The following is a 17,717-nucleotide window of genomic DNA, read 5'->3' as shown; positions in this document are numbered from 1 at the left end:
AAAATAATAGTGTTTTAAATATGTCTAGAGTTAATTTTATTTGAGAAATGCATTTGATCAGAGTGTTTTTGACACTTTAGAAGACCAGAAGACTAGAATCCCAATTATTTACTAATAACATATTGTATTTAGCAGAAATTCAGAATAATTTGTGGAACCTTTTCTAACCATGATCACTATTTACCATTTTCAAGTTCTGCTAAGCAATATTTGAAAAGAAAAATGGAAAACTAGTGAGGGGAAGAGAGACATGTTTTTATTTATTTATTATCCTGCCTTCATTGTTTTTACAAATAATGCAAGGCATATGAATATATCCAACACACCTTTCTCTTATTTTCTTCACAACAACAATCCTGTGAGCTGAATTGGGCTGAAAGAGAGAGAATGTCTGGCCCAAAGTCCCCCAACTGGTTTTCATGGCTGAGGCAGCACTTGAACTCATGTTTGTTGAAAATCTTATTGATAATTTGAAACAGTGAATAATCACAGCATATGTTATTTTCACAGCGAGCATTGTGTTGGAAGTCATGAATATATTCAAAACTGCCGAAAGTGGGACACAGAGATTATTCTACAGTTATTAACTAATAATATTATTTGCAGAGATCTTGCACGAACAGTAAGTACAAAGGAAAAGCACTTACCAAAACAACCATCATTTATTATTTTTATATCTATTAGTTTTGCATATTCCTTGTTTTATTCTATTGTGAACTCTGTCTTGTAACCATGACTCACATGTACCTAGAATTATTAGTTATCTCTTGTCTATATTATGCAGCTCATCAGGTAATTCAAGAGCAGCCAGAAAGTCTCTTTCTGGTGCTAGTTCTTTCAGTAGAAACAATTTCCATGTTAACAATAGTAAAGCATTCTCATTACAAATATAGGTTAATTGATTTATTATGTACCATCAAATTGATGTCAACTATTAGCAGCCGATTAGCTTTTCACTATGACAATCACTAATCTGGCCTTCAGATCTTCCAGGAGTGCACCCATTGCCACTGTGATTTCATCTATCTTGCTGTTGGCCATCCTCTTTTTTCCTTCCTTCCTTCCTTCCTTCCTTCCTTCCTTCCTTCCTTCCTTCCTTCCTTCCTTCCTTCCTTCCTTCCTTCCTTCCTTCCTACCTACCTACCTACCTACCTTCCTTCCCTCCCTCCTTCCCTCCCTCCCTCCCTCCCTCCCACCTACCTACCTTTTCTGGCCTTAGAGCTTTCACCAGAGAACTCGATGGTACATTCCAAGATCTCCACTCTTGATACTGGCCTTACAAAGAAAAAACCTGTCAAATTGAGCTCAGATCCTTGTGTCTAGTGGATGTATTCATATAATCCTTGGTGTAACAAGATATAGGTGGTTCATCAGTGTTCTTCTGAAAAGGTTTCCATCCTCCCAATATAGACTATACAGTGATCCCCCGCTCGTTGCGAGGGTTCCGTTCCAGGACCCCCCGCAACGAGCGGGTTTTCGCGAAGTAGCGCTGCGGAAGTAAAAACACCATCTGCGCATGTGCAGATGGTGTTTTTACTTCCGCAGCGCTAGCGAGGAGCCGAAGATTGGGGGCGGCGCGGGTGTTTTAAAACGTCGCCGCCGACATGGGGGGCTCGCTAGCACCCCCCCTAACCTGGGTTGGGGGTTCGGGGGGGGTGCTAGCGAGCCCCCCATGTCGGCGGCGATGTTTTAAAACACCCGCGCGGCTTTCCAATGAGTCTCGAAGACAAATGTCAAACTTCCGCGTTTGTCTTCGGGACTCATTGGAAAGCCGCGCGGGTGTTTTAAAACGTCGCCGCCGACATGGGGGGCTCGCTAGCACCCCCCCGAACCCCCAACCCGGGTTTGGGTGGGTGCTAGCGAGCCCCCCATGTCGGCGGGGACGTTTTAAAACACCCGCGCGCCTTCCCAACTGAGCCCTCAAGCCAAGCGCCAAAGGCGAACTTCTGCGCTTGGCTTGAGGGCTCAGTTGGGAAGGCGCGCGGGTGTTTTAAAACGTCCCCGCCGACATGGGGGGCTCGCTAGCACCCCCCCGAACCCCCAACCTGGGTTAGGGGGGGTGCTAGCGAGCCCCCCATGTCGGCGGGGACGTTTTAAAACACCCGCACGCTTTCCCAACTGAGCCCTCAAGCCAAGCGCCAAAGGCGAACTTCTGCGCTTGGCTTGAGGGCTCAGTTGGGAAGCGGCCCGAGCGAATGGCGTGGGCGGGAGAAGGGCGCGCGAGCCGCGGGTGCGCGGGCAGGCAGGCTGCGGACAAGCCGTTCGCTCGGGCCGCTTCCCAGCTGAGTACTCAGCTGGGAAGCGGCCCGAGCGAACGGCGTGGGCGGGAGAAGGGCGCGCGAGCCGCGGGCGCGTGGGCAGGCAGGCTGCGGACAAGCCGTTCGCTCGGGCCGCTTCCCAGCTGAGTACTCAGCTGGGAAGCGGCCCGAGCGAAGCGGCAGCAGCGAGGAGTTTGCGTGGGCGGTGGGGAAACTCCTCGCTGATGCCCGCCAAGAGGGGGAAGACCTAGGGAAGCCGCCCAGCAGCTGATCTGCCCGGCGCCATCTACGCATGCGTGCCCATAGAAAAAAAGGGCACGCATGCGCAGATGGTGTTCTGACTTCCGGGTTCAAAAATCGCAAATTACCCTGTTCGCAATGGTCGGGGACGCAATAACCGGGGGATCACTGTATTCCTGTGATTTCTTGGTGATCACTAAATATTAACTATGCTTACTATGTTCTTAAAGATCAGCCAATATATTTCTTGTATGCTTGAAATTGGCCCCTAATGACATACTAATACATATTGAACTGACTAAATAGTAAGGACTCCTGATTTGCAATATTCCGCTTCTAGACACTGTTTGCAGATTTACCTGGCAACTTAAAGGCTAGAATTGAGAACAGCAAATATTACTACAGGTGAAAACACAAATGTAGGAAGCATGGAAGTTTTATGATCATGGGGTTTTGGGGGGGAGGGGGGAGTCTTAAGAAATCCAGTAATGGAATTAAAAATAAATACACCTATGAAACAAATTATTGTTACACGTACGTTTGTTATAAAAATTGATAATTCATCTTGCGTAAACATAATTAAATTGGAGAATACTATCAAATATTAGTTTTTGTTTATGAACTTAATAGCCAGTTACTTTTTAGTCGAGAAGTTGAAAGCAGACATTTATTAACAGTTTTCTATTTATTGAGGTAGTAAAAAGTGCTAATTTTCTCATCTTCAGAACTCTCAGAATAAAACTGGCTAGCCATCCTTAGATTATTTTTCACAGATCAAGGGAGAATATTGATAAGTTTGGCAAACTACTTATACATTTTCTATTATTAGGAAGAGGATGATGGGACAACGATAGATTTGACAAAACATCTCTGCCATGTTGAAAAGCTTTTCAGAGAAACCATTCAGAGGTAACAACTTTGTCATAATATTTGTTTCGATTTGTTTCAGCACAAAACTCCAAAATATTTGTAACATAATCAGGTATTTCTAATAATGGGTTCCATCTAGGGTATTCCAATGTCTGAGAGAACAGCCAGTTTGTTAGGAGTGCCATCCGGATGGGAGCCATGTAGATCTCAGAGGGGAAGCTCATTCCAGCGGCAAATGGATATTACATTTTGTAATTGAGCATTTGTTATGTTGGTGCCTTTTTATTCATTTTACAAAGCTTATACTAATAGTATGTCACAAGTAATAGAATTATTGTCATTGGTTCTAGCCACACTCTTGAAGAACTGTTAGACGCTTATCACAATCAAGTTGACATTCTGCTTAAAAATAAGGTAAATTTTATCATTCAAGTTGTCTCCTATTATGGTTATGCAAAGAAGCACTTGGCAATGCATATTGGTGTGAGTGACATACTCCCTGGACTCTTTAAATAGCTACATCCTCTGGAAGGCTCTGATTGCTATAAAGGCTTTCTGATTGTCAAGAAGATCTGAACCTCTTGGAAAATTCATATCAGTAGGGATGGGTTTTCCCCCTGCATCAGTGTATGTTGCAAGACACCCTTATAAATGATTCACACAATCTACTTCCAGTATATTTCATGCTTTGCTAATAATTTATTGTTGTTGTTGTTATTATTATTATTATATAGACAGGCAGACAGATGTATTTATATTGTACCATTAGCTGATCATGATTTGAGATTTGCTAGATGTTATTGCTCAAATACATTTTTTCCCCTAAGCCTCACTTTCCAATCTACTTCAAGCTTCATACATCACTTTTTGTATTCCAGTTGAAACATAGTAGTTCCCTAAGCCAGCAGTCCCCAACTTTTGTGGCTTGGCGGCCAGGCTGGGGGCAAGTTGAACTGTGCACACATACACATATGCATTGGCCTGCTGCTTGTGTGAGTTGTGTGTGTGGGAAAGAGAGTTGACCTGTGCACAAGTTCACAGAACAGTATTGTATATACAATAATCTACATAAAAGTAGATTATCCAGTTCCAAAAAGGCCACAACCCAATAGGTTTGGGACACCTGCCCTGAACCACGTTACCTTGTTCATGTCAATAGTATGCCATTTTCATCTGGTAAGAAGGAGTGGTACTACAGAGAAGTAAGAAAAGTAGACATTGGCAACATCTACGATATGCCAAAATTTAAACAAATTCACTCCTTCTTCCATTCTTCTTCCATATGATATTTCCTATGCCACTGTCTGCCACAAACAGATTCCGAACATAACCAACCAACCCCATGCTGAACAAATAACCTTTTATGTAGATTATTGTATATACAATACTGTTCTGTGAACTTGTCATCAACTTGTTTAGTGTCAGTACTGTTGGTGGCAGCCAGTGAAAGAAGGGATGCAACTAAATAAAAAATATTTAAATGAACCCATTATATATATAATGCCTGCCTTATTCTTTCTCTAACATATGCCCCAAACATCTATATTTCCCAATGAAATGGCATCTTTCAGTGGAACAGATTTCCTTTCTCCCTGCATATTCCTATAAATCAGGAGGTATATATATCCTCCAATTGTAACAGTATTGATGAGAAGAATAGAAGGGGATATTTTGTCAGTTTGGTGGAGATGTAGTTAAGAAATGTTTGATTTTACCTGAATTTTACTATACTTTTTTCTCTCTCACCAGAATCGGTTTAAAGCAATGGAACCAGTCGTTAAAGCAGTCAGAAAAATCTGCTATTCATTAGATGGAGTAGAGACTCCAGAAATTACAGCAGCTGTAAAGAATCTAAGAAGAACAGTTAACCTTCCAGGGAACAAGAGCCCTGAGGTAATTAGTTAAATCCTGTAGTTTTCTGCTATAACCCATTTATACAGTGGGCCAGATGCTAAATCAGTCCCATGTTCTATACCATGTTAATTAAGTTGATATAGTGAGACTGATTTTTTTTATTGCTGACAGACAAACTTTACAGTGGTGATGTTATGAGCATCACCTGATTCAAGCCACTTTTTGCTCTATACAGGTAGTCCCTGACTTATGATAGTTCATTTAGTGACCATTCAAAGTTACAACGGCACTGAAAAAAGTGACATATGACCAGGGAAGACCTGCCATCTTCGGCGCTACCAGTGCGCTCTCCGATGCTGTCGTGGGTGCACGCGCCCCTGGCAGCTGCATGATTCCACTTCTGGCCATGCACATTTTGTGTGAAGACATTCACGCAAGTGAGATTTTGGCGATTTTCAGCTATAATTTTGCTTCCGCTCATGCACAGAAGCAAAAAAACAGTGAAAATTGCTGAAATCTCGCTTGCGCGAGTATCTTCACAACAAGATTTTGCTTGCTGTGCATACGCAGAAGTGAAATCTTATTCAGGACGCACGTGCGCACATCAGGATCACGCAGCTGCGCACGCATCCTCAAAATCGCTACCGGAATGGAGCATCTTACCAATCCATTACCAGTCCTTCACTGCATGTGACCATTCTTCTGTTATGACCTTTGAAGCATCCCTGTGATCATGTCAAAATTCAGATGCTTGACAACTGGTTCATACTTATGACCGTTGCTGTGTTTGATATAATCTTCTGATGAGTAAAGTCAATGGAAAAACCCAATTCACTGAACAACCAGGTTACTAACTTATCAACTTCAGTGATTAACAATCATGACAAAGGTTGTCAAATGTCTCACTTAACAACAGAAATTCTGAGCTCAATTGTGGTAATACTATGAGGACTACTTGTAGTACAAAATAAGGAATACAAAAGATCTTGTGACATGAATATCTAAGAAATAAGCAGAAATATTGATAATTTAAGAAAGATTTTTCCCCAATTTGGAGAGATTGGTAACTTTTTTCATATCTCTCTGGACAGGGATCTATAATATCATCTGATGATACCAAGCCAATTGGTAAGTACAAATTAAATATCTTTGTTCAATCTTTTAAAGGGTATTCGGTTCATTACCTTCGTAACGTTAAAAAAACAATTATCTAGGTTCTTCGCAATCTGAAAGTCCTCTTCAAATGAGCGTAGATCAGCTAACCTCTGCAGTCCATGCCCTTCTTCAACTCCACTTGAATTCACACCACAGTCCTTCATTAAGCACTCCAAGGACTACAAAAAGCACTAAAGAAGCATGGACTGCCACAGAGCATCTCCAGTTCACCGTATTTGCTGCTCATGGAATTCCCAATAATTGGGTTTCAGTGTGAGTATTTACACTAAGCTGTTCTTTTACCCTGAATGTTATGTTCATTTTTATTGACTATATTTTGCTCTGTTTTTAGTTATGAAAAATATTACCTGGTTTGCTCTTTGACCCATAATGGAAAAGATCTCTTCAAACCAGTCCAGTCCAAGAAGGTTGGCACATATAAGAAGTTCTTCTATTTGATTAAATGGGATGAATTGTAAGTGTCTTTTCTTAGTTTACAGACTCATAAAAGTATTTCTTTATGTAACGCCTGTCACACTCCTTTTAACTATTATTTTCAAAAGCCTCATTAGTTTTATCAGTTAGAAAAAGATCTTTCAATATAATTCAAAAGTATAGGCTAGGGCAGGGATGGCGAACCTATGGCATGGGTGCCACAGGTGGCACGCGGAGACATATCTGCTGGCACTCGAGCAGTTGCCCTAAGCTCAGCTAGCGTAGAGGCTCTGGGAGGGTGTTTTTGGCTTCCAGAGAGCCTCCCAGGAGATGGGGGAGGGCGTTTTTACCCTCTCACAGCTCCAGGGAAGCCTTTGCAACCTGTGGAGGGCAAAACTCAATCCTACTGGGCCCACCAGAAGTTGGGAAACAGGCCATTTCCAGCCTCCAGAGGGCCTCGAGGGGGCAGGGAACTGTTTTTGCATTGAATTATGGGTTTGGGCACTCGTGCATGCTTGCTAGCATGTGCCCATGCTCTTTCAGCACCCGAGGGGAAAAAGGTTCAACATCACTGGGCTAGGGGATGACTGGGAGAGGTGCTTGTTGTTTTGTTACTCATGTCTATGTCTGAGGGATCCCACTCATTACACACAGATATTCAAAACCTCAGTATGGCTATTTCAAGGCCCTCGCAGCGTCTCTGGAGTTTCCACTACTTGGCTAAAAAAAAAATTCTGATTATAACAGCATACCAGGAGACCTCTCAAAACCTCAGAACAATCATGTTGGGTTTTTGAGTAGCTATAGCAGAGGTCTCCAAACTTGGCAACTTTAAGACGTTTACTTGTACACAAGTCTTAAAGTTACCAAGTTTGGGGAGCCCTGGTTTATAGGTTATTCAAGGAATATATTTAATACTCATTGGTTGTTTTAAACAGGCCTAGGAATTAGAAGGTACTATTTATAGAATTAAATATTTCACAAACATTTAATGGATTTGTCAAATATAGCAAATATAAAACTTTGTTGGCTAGGTTCTCAAATTGAGTTCATTCTATATCTTTCTTTCTTTCTTTCTTTCTTTCTTTCTTTCTTATTTAATTTATTTGACTTCTATGCCACCCAATCCTGAAGGCCTCAGGGCGGCTTACAAAAATAAAAGAATTACAAAACAATAGAAGAAGTCAAAAATATTATCTAATCTCTAAAATCCTAATAAAACTAGTATAAAATGGACATAACAATATGCATACACACCAATCTAACACATTCATATATGTGGCCAGGGATGTTGTTAATATCAGGACCCCCAGGCCTGCTGGCATAGCCAGGTCTTCGTGGCCTTACGAAAAGCAAGCAGGGTGGGGGCGATGCGGATGTTGGGGGGGGGGAGTTGATTCCATAGAGCCGGGACAGCAACAGAGAAGGCCCTCCCCCGTGGTCCCACCAACCTGCATTGCTTAGTTGACAGGACCTGGAAGAGGCCGACTGTGTGCTCTAATTGGCTTACGGAGGAACCAACCATTTCAAGAAAAATATATCTTAATTAGCCATTATTTACACAAAAATCTTGTCAGTTTTGTGTGATATTTGAGATCAAATGTTTAAATGTTCTTTTAGATATTAATGAAATTATTTTCATGGTTTCAAATGACACGAGATAATGAGATTTGGCAGGCACTGAACATATTAACTGATTCTTTTTTTCTACAATGTAATCAATAATTATCTAACAAACCACTTCTATTATTTTCCAGAATAATTTTTCCCATCCAAATTTCCCAGTTGCCATTAGAATCCATCCTATGCCTTACTCTTTTTGGTATTTTAAATCAAAATGGTGGTAATTCTCCGGATTCAAATAAACAGAGAAAAGGCCCAGAGATGTTGAGTCAGGTTTCCTTACCACTCTTTGACTTTGAACGGTAAGTATTTGAAGCAAACAGTAAAATGCTGGAGAGGTTCTTTAATCTTAATTTTGCTGTTCAGAGGAGTGGTAAAAAGGGAAAAGAAAAATCAATATGAATTAACGCAAGTGAGATTCTAAATTCCCTCATTTCTGTTTGTAAAAATAATTTTAAAAGCTTTACTGAATAAAAATATGTTCCATTCAGTGCACAAAATAACTTTGCTCCAAATAGTGGTATGCTAATATATATATAACCACTGGATCTGCCAGATCCATTGTGCTGCTGTCCTGCAGGTTACCAACACAGCTTATCAGTGCACTAGGCATGAGGCTCGGCTCTAAATCAATTTACAAAATTCCTGAAAATTTAAGGATTACGTCTCACAAGCTGATGTGAGCCAGCTCCAGCATATATATTACTGGCTACAGGTATTACATCCTTTGTATATAATCTGTTTGAATCCTATTGATGCCAATAAAATTCAAGCAGCCTAATTTGCAGCGCTGTAGTAAGTCTTCTAGATAAAGAATTCACCCATTCGGAAATTATGCTACTAATCTATCAACCTGTATTTTCTCAATATAGTTTTCTCTTCATTTACAATGCCAGCATAATAGTGTAAAGCTTTCTAAGAGCAGGTTCCCTCAATATAGTCAGACAACCGCATTCTCTGAAAGGTTTGGTGTGGCTTTAGTAAGTTGTCTTCTGGTATGTGCATGAATGGATCCCACTAATGTTTCGACCACTGGCAAGGCAGTTTTGCATGAGGATCGTGCAACTTGAGCAAATCTGGTTGAGACCTTGAGGTGGATTGAGGGTTTGCAGAAGATGCAGATGGCTCACAGTGCTTATGGTTTGCACTGTGGCTGCTGTCGATGTGTTCTGTCTATGGAGCATCAGCCTTGTTGGATCTTTTGCTGTTAGACTTCATTTTAGATTAGAGTCTTTTGAGGATAAGAACCTGTCTTGCCAGGTTTTTGAGAAGTGACATGCACGTAGGTGTTATTATACAGTTTGTCAGTTAAACGTTGTTGATGCTTGTTGACTTCCCATATAACAACCACCACCACAACTTGACTTAATGTACACTCTTGATCTGTACAACTAAAATGAAGTTGTATTTACCAGTAGGTTTCAGAGCTCTTTTTAAGCTAAAATATACTGGATTTTTTTTTTTTGGGGGGGGGGGGGGCTGTATGTAAATGTAGCCTTTAAATAAGCATTTGAAGAAAAAGCACATTTGTCCGTTTTGTATTAACATTCCTATTACGTTGATTAGGAACCACAAGTATTTTGGATTGCCTTGATATAAAAATTTCTACAAAAAAGATTGTGGGAAGTTATTAAATTATATTCAGATTTAATGCATAGGAATTTCTGTAGATTGCAATTATACATGAAAAATTAGTAGTATTCCTGAGGTAATTTTTTTTTCTCTTGAAAATTATTGTCTCTTGAAATGTGGTCATAAAATTAAATTATATATTCTATGTTTTTAGAATGTTAACATGTGGGACAAAACTTTTACATCTTTGGATACCTCCTCAAAACTTAAATACTGTCTCTGGAGTAGCCCATAAAAAGGGAAACCCAATGGAAAGGATAATGTTGCAGGTAATACTGTTTTTTAAAAAACTAATATATATTCACCACTTATAGTGGTGAAATGTAATGTAATTCCAAATAGAAATCGATCCCATTTCTATTTCTATTTGATCTTTCAAATCATCTACAAAATAGCACATGAGAATAAAATTGTTTCTCTTTTATTCAACAAGTTATTTTAAGCCTTTTGAAATTTCCAGAATGCTCAAATAGGCCAATTTGTACATTGAATAGTAATTTTGCAGTTGAGAGTGGATATTTTATAAAGATTAATATCTGAAATTTCTTAGTAATTTTTTAACATGCAAAACTGATTGCATAGTTAATAAATTAGAATCATTTCCATATTCCTGAACATAATTACATTTCAATCCTGAATGCCTCTCTCCTGAAACATTTTTGGTGATTTTATTGTTATATTTTTATTTGATTATTCTTTTATCCTGGGCTAATGGTGTAATGCAGAGATATGTACTTATTATTTAAAAATGGTTGCATGGGCATTCAAGAGTTTCATTCAGAGGTTCTTCCCATGAATATTGAAAGATATGCTTCTCATTTATGGATTAATAAGAGTTCAGGTTAACTGGAAACAAGGCAGTGTTGATTACCTATTGTTTACCATAGTGACAGTTTGTGATTTGTGGCTCTTAGAAATAGTATGTAAGTACATGTTTAACCTTAGCCAAATCACAAACAAATGATTTGGAAACTTCAGCTTTCTGTCCACTTGTGAGAAGAATGCAGTGTTCAGACACAAAGCCCCAGGAGAATAATGTTGCAGAAAACTAAACTTAGAAGCAGTTGTGAATATTACTGCATTGTTCTTTCCATTTTTAAATGGTGTCACTTTGATATGGTAAACAAAATAGCAAGCACATGAGTTTCTACTATCAATGCCTATTTCATATACAGTACATCTACTGTATTCATTGTACGCAGAGATAGGATTCATATAATTTACCTACCGGTTTGCCTAACACCAAAAATGTGCGTGCAACCTTCCATGCGTGTGCTTTGCCAGTAGAGCTTTCCATTTTGTCATTTATTGATTTATTACTTTAACATTTCAGGTTGACTTCCCTTCTTTACCATTTGACATTGTATACGAAATTCCTCAGGCTGCAAACAATTCCACGTGTAATTCTATAGACACATTGGAAAAAGATTCAAGGGAACGTCTTCTTTCCATTATTTCCAAAGAGGGTACATATGGGTATGTTCTCTTGGTTATTTCAAATCTAACATTCCATATGCAGATTATTATACATAATCATTTTCCAGTATTTATTTCTGTTGTGTGTATAACAATTTTTAACAATATGACCAGGGCACATCATTTATTTATTTTCAAAATAAAATAAAACTGTTACTCAGAAGGGGACATTGAGTAATTGAAATCTTGAACTGTCATATAATACAGTATTCCCTTGATTTTCGCAGGTTCGAACTTCGCAAATAGTCTATACCACGGTTTTTCAAAAATATTAATTAAAAAATACTTTGCGTTTTTCCCCCTATACCATGGTTTTTCCCTCCCGACGACATCATATGTCATCGCCAAACTTTCTTCCACCTTTAATAAATATTTTTTTAAATAAACTTTAATAAATAAACATGGTGAGTAATCTAAATGGTTGCTAAGGGAATGGGAAATTGTAAATTTAGGGGTTTGAAGTGTTAAGGGAAGGCTTGTGATACTGTTCATAGCCAAAAATAGTGTATTTACTTCCGCATCTCTACTTCGTGGAAATTTGACTTTCGCGGAATGCATCCCCCCCGAAAATCAAGGGAACACTGTAATGTTTTTAAAGGCATTTATAAAAAATTTAATGTACATTTTTCATTTTCTCCAACATAAAAGTTATAAAAATTTGAAGTATACTCAGACAATTGACTTTTAATCAAAGATTAAAAAGTTATCCTTGACTTATGACCGGCTGAAAGTTAAGAAGAAACTCCCAGAAACATATGACCTGGTATGGCGGCTGCCCTTACCCTCTTACCCCACAGGCATAAGACTGTATTTTGGGTAGTCAGTAGCCAGCCCATATTTATGGCTGTTTGCAGCATTCCACAGTCACATGACCACAGTTTACGATGATTTTGCGGAAAACCAGTACTTACTTCCATTTTCAAAATCTGCAAACAATGGATTTTCTTAGCAACTGCAGCATTCATTTTATAACCGCAGCATTTGTGTTTATGTCACACACACCAAAAAAAGGTTGTACAATTGGGTTGGTCACCTGATGACCCACTTTAAGATTAGCCTCAGTTCTGGCCCTAAGTCGAGGACTATCCCTAGTGTAGTACATTCACAGTATACAGTAGTACAGTAGTATTTGCAGTTTTACATTCCACTAGTGTCAGAGCCTGGCAATTTCCTGTTGACAGAGAAAGAACTGAGGAGGCTGATTAATTTGGAAGTCAAAAATAATGCTGCACATGAAATATATGGAGAAGGAAAGATGGATAAGGTTGTCCTTATATTCAAAGTTGCTTATGAATGCAAGGTCTCCTCCAGTAGCCAATGTACAGCTTGACTAAAATAGCTTTAACCTGATCAAAATGCTTGGTACCCATTACCAGGCTAATTCATAACAGTTTTATAGCATCAAGATGATCCAGCATTTCTTTTGTAAATAAGTTATTAAAACATGAGTCACAATACTACTTGAAGTTTTCAGTTCCTCTTTTAATCTATTCTGAATTTTTGAAATTGAACCTCATGTTTCAAATTACACCTACAATGAATTTCACCATCATTCATCCTGCTCTCCTTTCATTTTTTCCATTATTTATTTATTTATTGGATTTGTATGCCGCCCCTCTCCAGAGACTCGGGGCGGCTAACAGCGACAATAAAACAGTGTACAATAGTAATTTGGTATTGATGATTAAAAATCAATTAATATAAAAACCAAACATACATACATACATACCATGCATAGAATTGTAAAGGCCTAGGGGGAAAGAGGATCTCAATTCCCCCATGCCTGGCGGCAGAGGTGGGTTTTAAGTTTTAATAAATGAAAGGAGAGCAGGATGGTGAACTTCATTGTAGATGTAATAATAACATTAATATTTGGATCGGTTTTGCTTCAGAAAGAATAATTTCCCCAAGGATTGTTTTTTATGCTTTCTAAGTGTTACTGACTATAATGGCAATACAATGAATTAATAAAAATATTTGGAATTATCTTTTGTAGATTATCTAGGAAAGATAAGGCATTTTTATGGGACAAGCGACATTATTGTTACACACATGCAGGCAGCCTGCCCAAGATACTGGCTAGTGCTTCAAACTGGGATTTGACCAATCTTCCTGAAATATATTTGCTACTTCAACAGTGGCCTCCTTTACCCCCACTTACCGCATTAGAATTGCTGAACGCAAAGTAAGTTATCTTATTTCAGATTCTAATATGTTTTGAAAAATATTATAGATTATTAATATATATATGTTACAGTTCTAAAATGGGTTATTTGCTAGGCTGAAACTGTAACATTATGTTAACATTTGTTACATATAGCTACATCAGAATATAAGGTTAAGTATTTGATTTAAGTATCTTCTTTTCCGATGTAGTCTACTGACATAAAAAATGGTCTTTATTCTACTTTTTATAAATGTTATTCAGTGATTTATCTCCAGAGAGGGGCGGCATACAAATCTAATAAATAATGATAATTATGATTTAATGCATAAAACCTTTTTGCATAGGATAAAACTTTATTTCTAATGTTCCCCACTAAAAGTATCCCAGATATCTTTGAAACTGTGTTATTGCCAAACTTAAATCAAGTATAATATCAACTGATCTTCTGGTTTTTAGTTTTGCAGATCAAGAAGTAAGAACAAAAGCTGTACAGTGGATTGAGGCAATAAATGATGATGAACTTGCTGATATTCTTCCCCAGTTTGTTCAGGTCAGGAGAATACCACATTAAACATAATGAAAAGGGGAAAGGGGGCATTTGTAACTGCAGAGAAATTAATCAGAAACCACAATTAATTTATGGAAGTAACATTAGGAATTTTTGTATTAAGTCTAATAAATGAGATACGATATAAAATGCCATTTTAATTGAACAATAGCATGCCGCCCCAAGTCTTCGGAGAGGGGCGGCATACAAATCAATCAATCAAATAAACAAACAAACAAATTTACAGCATAATACAAACCATTCTTCTTATTCCATTGAACTATATCCTTTTCTGTTCCCCTAGTTATTTCCATGAAATTTCTGTTGCATATTTGGTTAAACAACCTGAGTGAAATTTATTTTCATTTGTTTATATCGAGTCTAGTAAATGAAGGTAGATTATTATCAGCACCAAGATATCAAGGCAGGTAGTGTCTGAAAAATCTCAGAATTAAATAATCAAAAAGAAAAAGAGGGGAGGGTGGGGGTGGCGGGATACAATTTGAGGCCTGAAAAGATTATTAGCCCATGGTATTTTACTGAAAGAGTAGTAGATCCTTGGAACAAACTTCCAGCAGACGTGGTAGATAAATCCACAGTAACTGAATTTAAACATGCCTGGGATAAACATATATCCATCCTAAGATAAAATATAGAAAATAGTATAAGGGCAGACTAGATGGACCACGAGGTCTTTTTCTGCAGTCAGACTTCTATGTTTCTATGTTTCTATGTATAAGATTGAAGAGTCTGTGTGAGGAAGAATAGAGGCTCCTAGAGAACAAGTGAAGGAGCAAGTGTAGAGAATTCAGGAGAAATAATTGAAAAGATGTAATAAAATAAAGTTTGTTGGTTCACATATGAATTAAATTATGTAAATTATTGTGAGCCTGCCTGGATGTTAGGTTTATCATTTAAGATCTTTCTTAATTTTTCCTTTTTCATCTCAAAGGTTTCTTTCTGTATAAGGATAAGAGATGGTTTATATTATGTTACAATCTTGATTGTATTCCAGTCATTTATAAAAACAATAACAATGTCATTTCAATGCTGCTGACATATTCTTATTACTATTTATCATATAACTTCAGAACTATTTTGAATATGCTCCCTTTAAAAATAGTTTTATATTTTGTTTGCGCATTGTTATTTAATAAGGTAACAGTTATTCAAAGGCTGTGAGTAAAAAAAGATCCAAAAATTTGAAGAGATCTTCTGATATGTGAATTGATAAAGAGCTGCAGAAGGAAGGGAAGTGAAAATATTATCTCTCTCACACCTTACAGAGATTCCAATTTACATACCTCAAATTAAAATATACAATACAATATCAAATGCCAATTTTGTAGTCAAATTAATGAAATTTTTCTAATTATTTATCCAATTATTTCTGGTATATATCTCTGTAAGGTGTGAAAAACAATAAAAAATTTATATCCTCCCAAAAAAAGAAAATATTATCTCTCCTCCATCCAATTCTTTTAGATGGACTATGCTTCCTAGGAACATAGGCAGACAGAATGGAATAAATAGATAAATTGATTGATTGATTGATTGATTGATTGATTGAGTCTGAATGGTAAGTTTAAACAGTGCTAAATAGTTTCATATTTTAAGGAACATCATTTTGGAAGGTTCATTTAATTGGAAAACTGTTGATGAGGAAAACCACTTATGCTAAATTGCCTTTAAATCTAGACTGCAACTTTATATAAAACTTACCTTTTGTGTATGTTTAGGCATTGAAATACGAAACGTATCTGGACAACTCTTTAGTCAGATTCCTCTTGGCCCGAGCATTAGGAAATATTCGAATAGCACACTACCTATATTGGTAAGAAGATTTATATATTTTTTTCATCATCTTTCAACAATGTTTATATTTTCAAGAAGAAGTAAAAAGCTGATGTGAGAACTTAAAAATGAGGAATATTCTGTAAATTTTTATACAATGCAGAATACTCCTGTCTTCTTGGTATTTCTAAATTTGAGGGCTACATTCATTGAGGCTTGTTAAGTCAAAGATTATGTCAGTCTTTTGTCTTCTTCCACTCTCGGTCATAGATCAACCAGCCAGTTGAGCATGTGATTTCTGCTGCATTCTGCTGTTTTGCAGTACTTTACATCCAATTTATTACAGAAGCCCAGTGTTCTCTAGTAGTGAAGGTGTTGGATAAGGGGAGAGCAGATCCAGTTTCCAGTCTCACATCAGCCGTAGATATTTGCTGGGTGACTTTTTATTATTTTTTATTATTATTTATTGGATTTGTATGCCGCCCCTCTCCGCAGACTCGGGGCGGCTAACAACAATGATAAAAAACAACATGTAACAATCCAATTTAATAAACTAAAAATCCTTATTATAAAAACCAAACATACACACAAACATACCATACATAACTTGTAATGGCCTAAGGGAAGGAATATCCTAACTCCCCCATGCCTGGCAACAAAGGTAATTTGAGTAATTTGTGAAAGACAAGGAGGGTGGGGGCCGTTCTAATCTCTGGGGGGAGTTGATTCCAGAGGGCCGGGGCCGCCACAGTGAAGACTCTTTCCCTGGGGCCCGCCAAACGACATTGTTTGGTCAACGGGACTCGGAGAAGGCCAACTCTATGGGACCTTATCGGCCGCTGGGATTCGTGCGGTAGAAGGCAGTTCCGGATGTATTCTGGCCCAATGCCATGTAGGGCTTTAAAGGTCATTACCAACACTTTGAATTGTGACCGGAAACCGATCGGCAGCCAGTGCAGGCTGCGGAGTTGCAGAAACGTGGGCGAATCTAGGAAGCCCCACGATGGCTCTCGCGGCCGCATTCTGCATGATCTGACTTTGAGCCAGTTGTTATCTTTTTCAGCTGAACCTACCACATCAGGTTACTGTTTTGGAAACAAATAAAAGGGGGACATGTTTTATATATACTGATCGAACACTTGTAAGAGCTTTTATTAAGACTTACAAAGTGGCGCTCAAGGCGGCAAGATGCGCGTACCATGCCGCCTTGATTGCATCAGCGGAATCCCGCCCGGCCGCTCTGTTTAGGGTGACCCGCTCCCTTCTTAATCAGGGGGGAGTTGGGGAGCCCTTGCAGAGTAGTGCCGAGGACTTTAACACGTTTTTCGCTGATAAAGTCGCTCGGATTCGGGCCGACCTCGACTCCAATTGTAAAACAGAGTCGACTGACAACGAGTCAGTCGAGGTGACTGGGGCACGTACTTGTCCACCTGTCTGGGAAGAGTTTGATCTGGTGACACCTGATGAAGTGGACAAGGCCATTGGAGCTGTGAGTTCCGCCACCTGTTTACTGGATCCGTGTCCCTCCTGGTTGGTTTCGGCCAGCAGGGAGGTGACACGGAGCTGGGCCCAGGAGATTACCAACGCTTCCTTGGGGAGGGGAGTTTTTCCATCACTCTATAAAGAAGCGCTTGTGCGCCCCCTCCTCAAGAAGCCCTCCCTGGAC

The 17,717-nt window shown here is 38.7% G+C and overlaps 1 protein-coding gene across 2 annotated transcripts in view; it reads left to right on the top strand.

Annotated features, from left to right (window-relative positions):
• Positions 1 to 17,717, top strand: part of PIK3C2A (phosphatidylinositol-4-phosphate 3-kinase catalytic subunit type 2 alpha) — a 72,791-nt gene that overhangs the window by 31,508 nt on the left and 23,566 nt on the right. For both annotated transcript variants that reach the window (XM_070764160.1, XM_070764153.1), the window contains exons 7-19: positions 511 to 622; positions 3,328 to 3,407; positions 3,719 to 3,782; positions 5,118 to 5,261; positions 6,314 to 6,350; positions 6,437 to 6,650; positions 6,730 to 6,852; positions 8,570 to 8,737; positions 10,222 to 10,336; positions 11,401 to 11,543; positions 13,540 to 13,728; positions 14,167 to 14,260; positions 15,997 to 16,091. In XM_070764160.1, the coding sequence (XP_070620261.1) occupies positions 511 to 622; positions 3,328 to 3,407; positions 3,719 to 3,782; positions 5,118 to 5,261; positions 6,314 to 6,350; positions 6,437 to 6,650; positions 6,730 to 6,852; positions 8,570 to 8,737; positions 10,222 to 10,336; positions 11,401 to 11,543; positions 13,540 to 13,728; positions 14,167 to 14,260; positions 15,997 to 16,091 (1,578 nt within the window). The remainder of the gene's footprint in view (positions 1 to 510; positions 623 to 3,327; positions 3,408 to 3,718; positions 3,783 to 5,117; positions 5,262 to 6,313; positions 6,351 to 6,436; positions 6,651 to 6,729; positions 6,853 to 8,569; positions 8,738 to 10,221; positions 10,337 to 11,400; positions 11,544 to 13,539; positions 13,729 to 14,166; positions 14,261 to 15,996; positions 16,092 to 17,717) is intronic.

Source organism: Erythrolamprus reginae, chromosome 1 (genome assembly GCF_031021105.1).
Source record: "Erythrolamprus reginae isolate rEryReg1 chromosome 1, rEryReg1.hap1, whole genome shotgun sequence".
Taxonomy (NCBI): domain Eukaryota; kingdom Metazoa; phylum Chordata; class Lepidosauria; order Squamata; family Dipsadidae; genus Erythrolamprus; species Erythrolamprus reginae.
The sequence above is the reverse complement of the archived record's forward strand: the minus strand, read 5'-3'. Positions and strand labels throughout refer to the sequence as shown.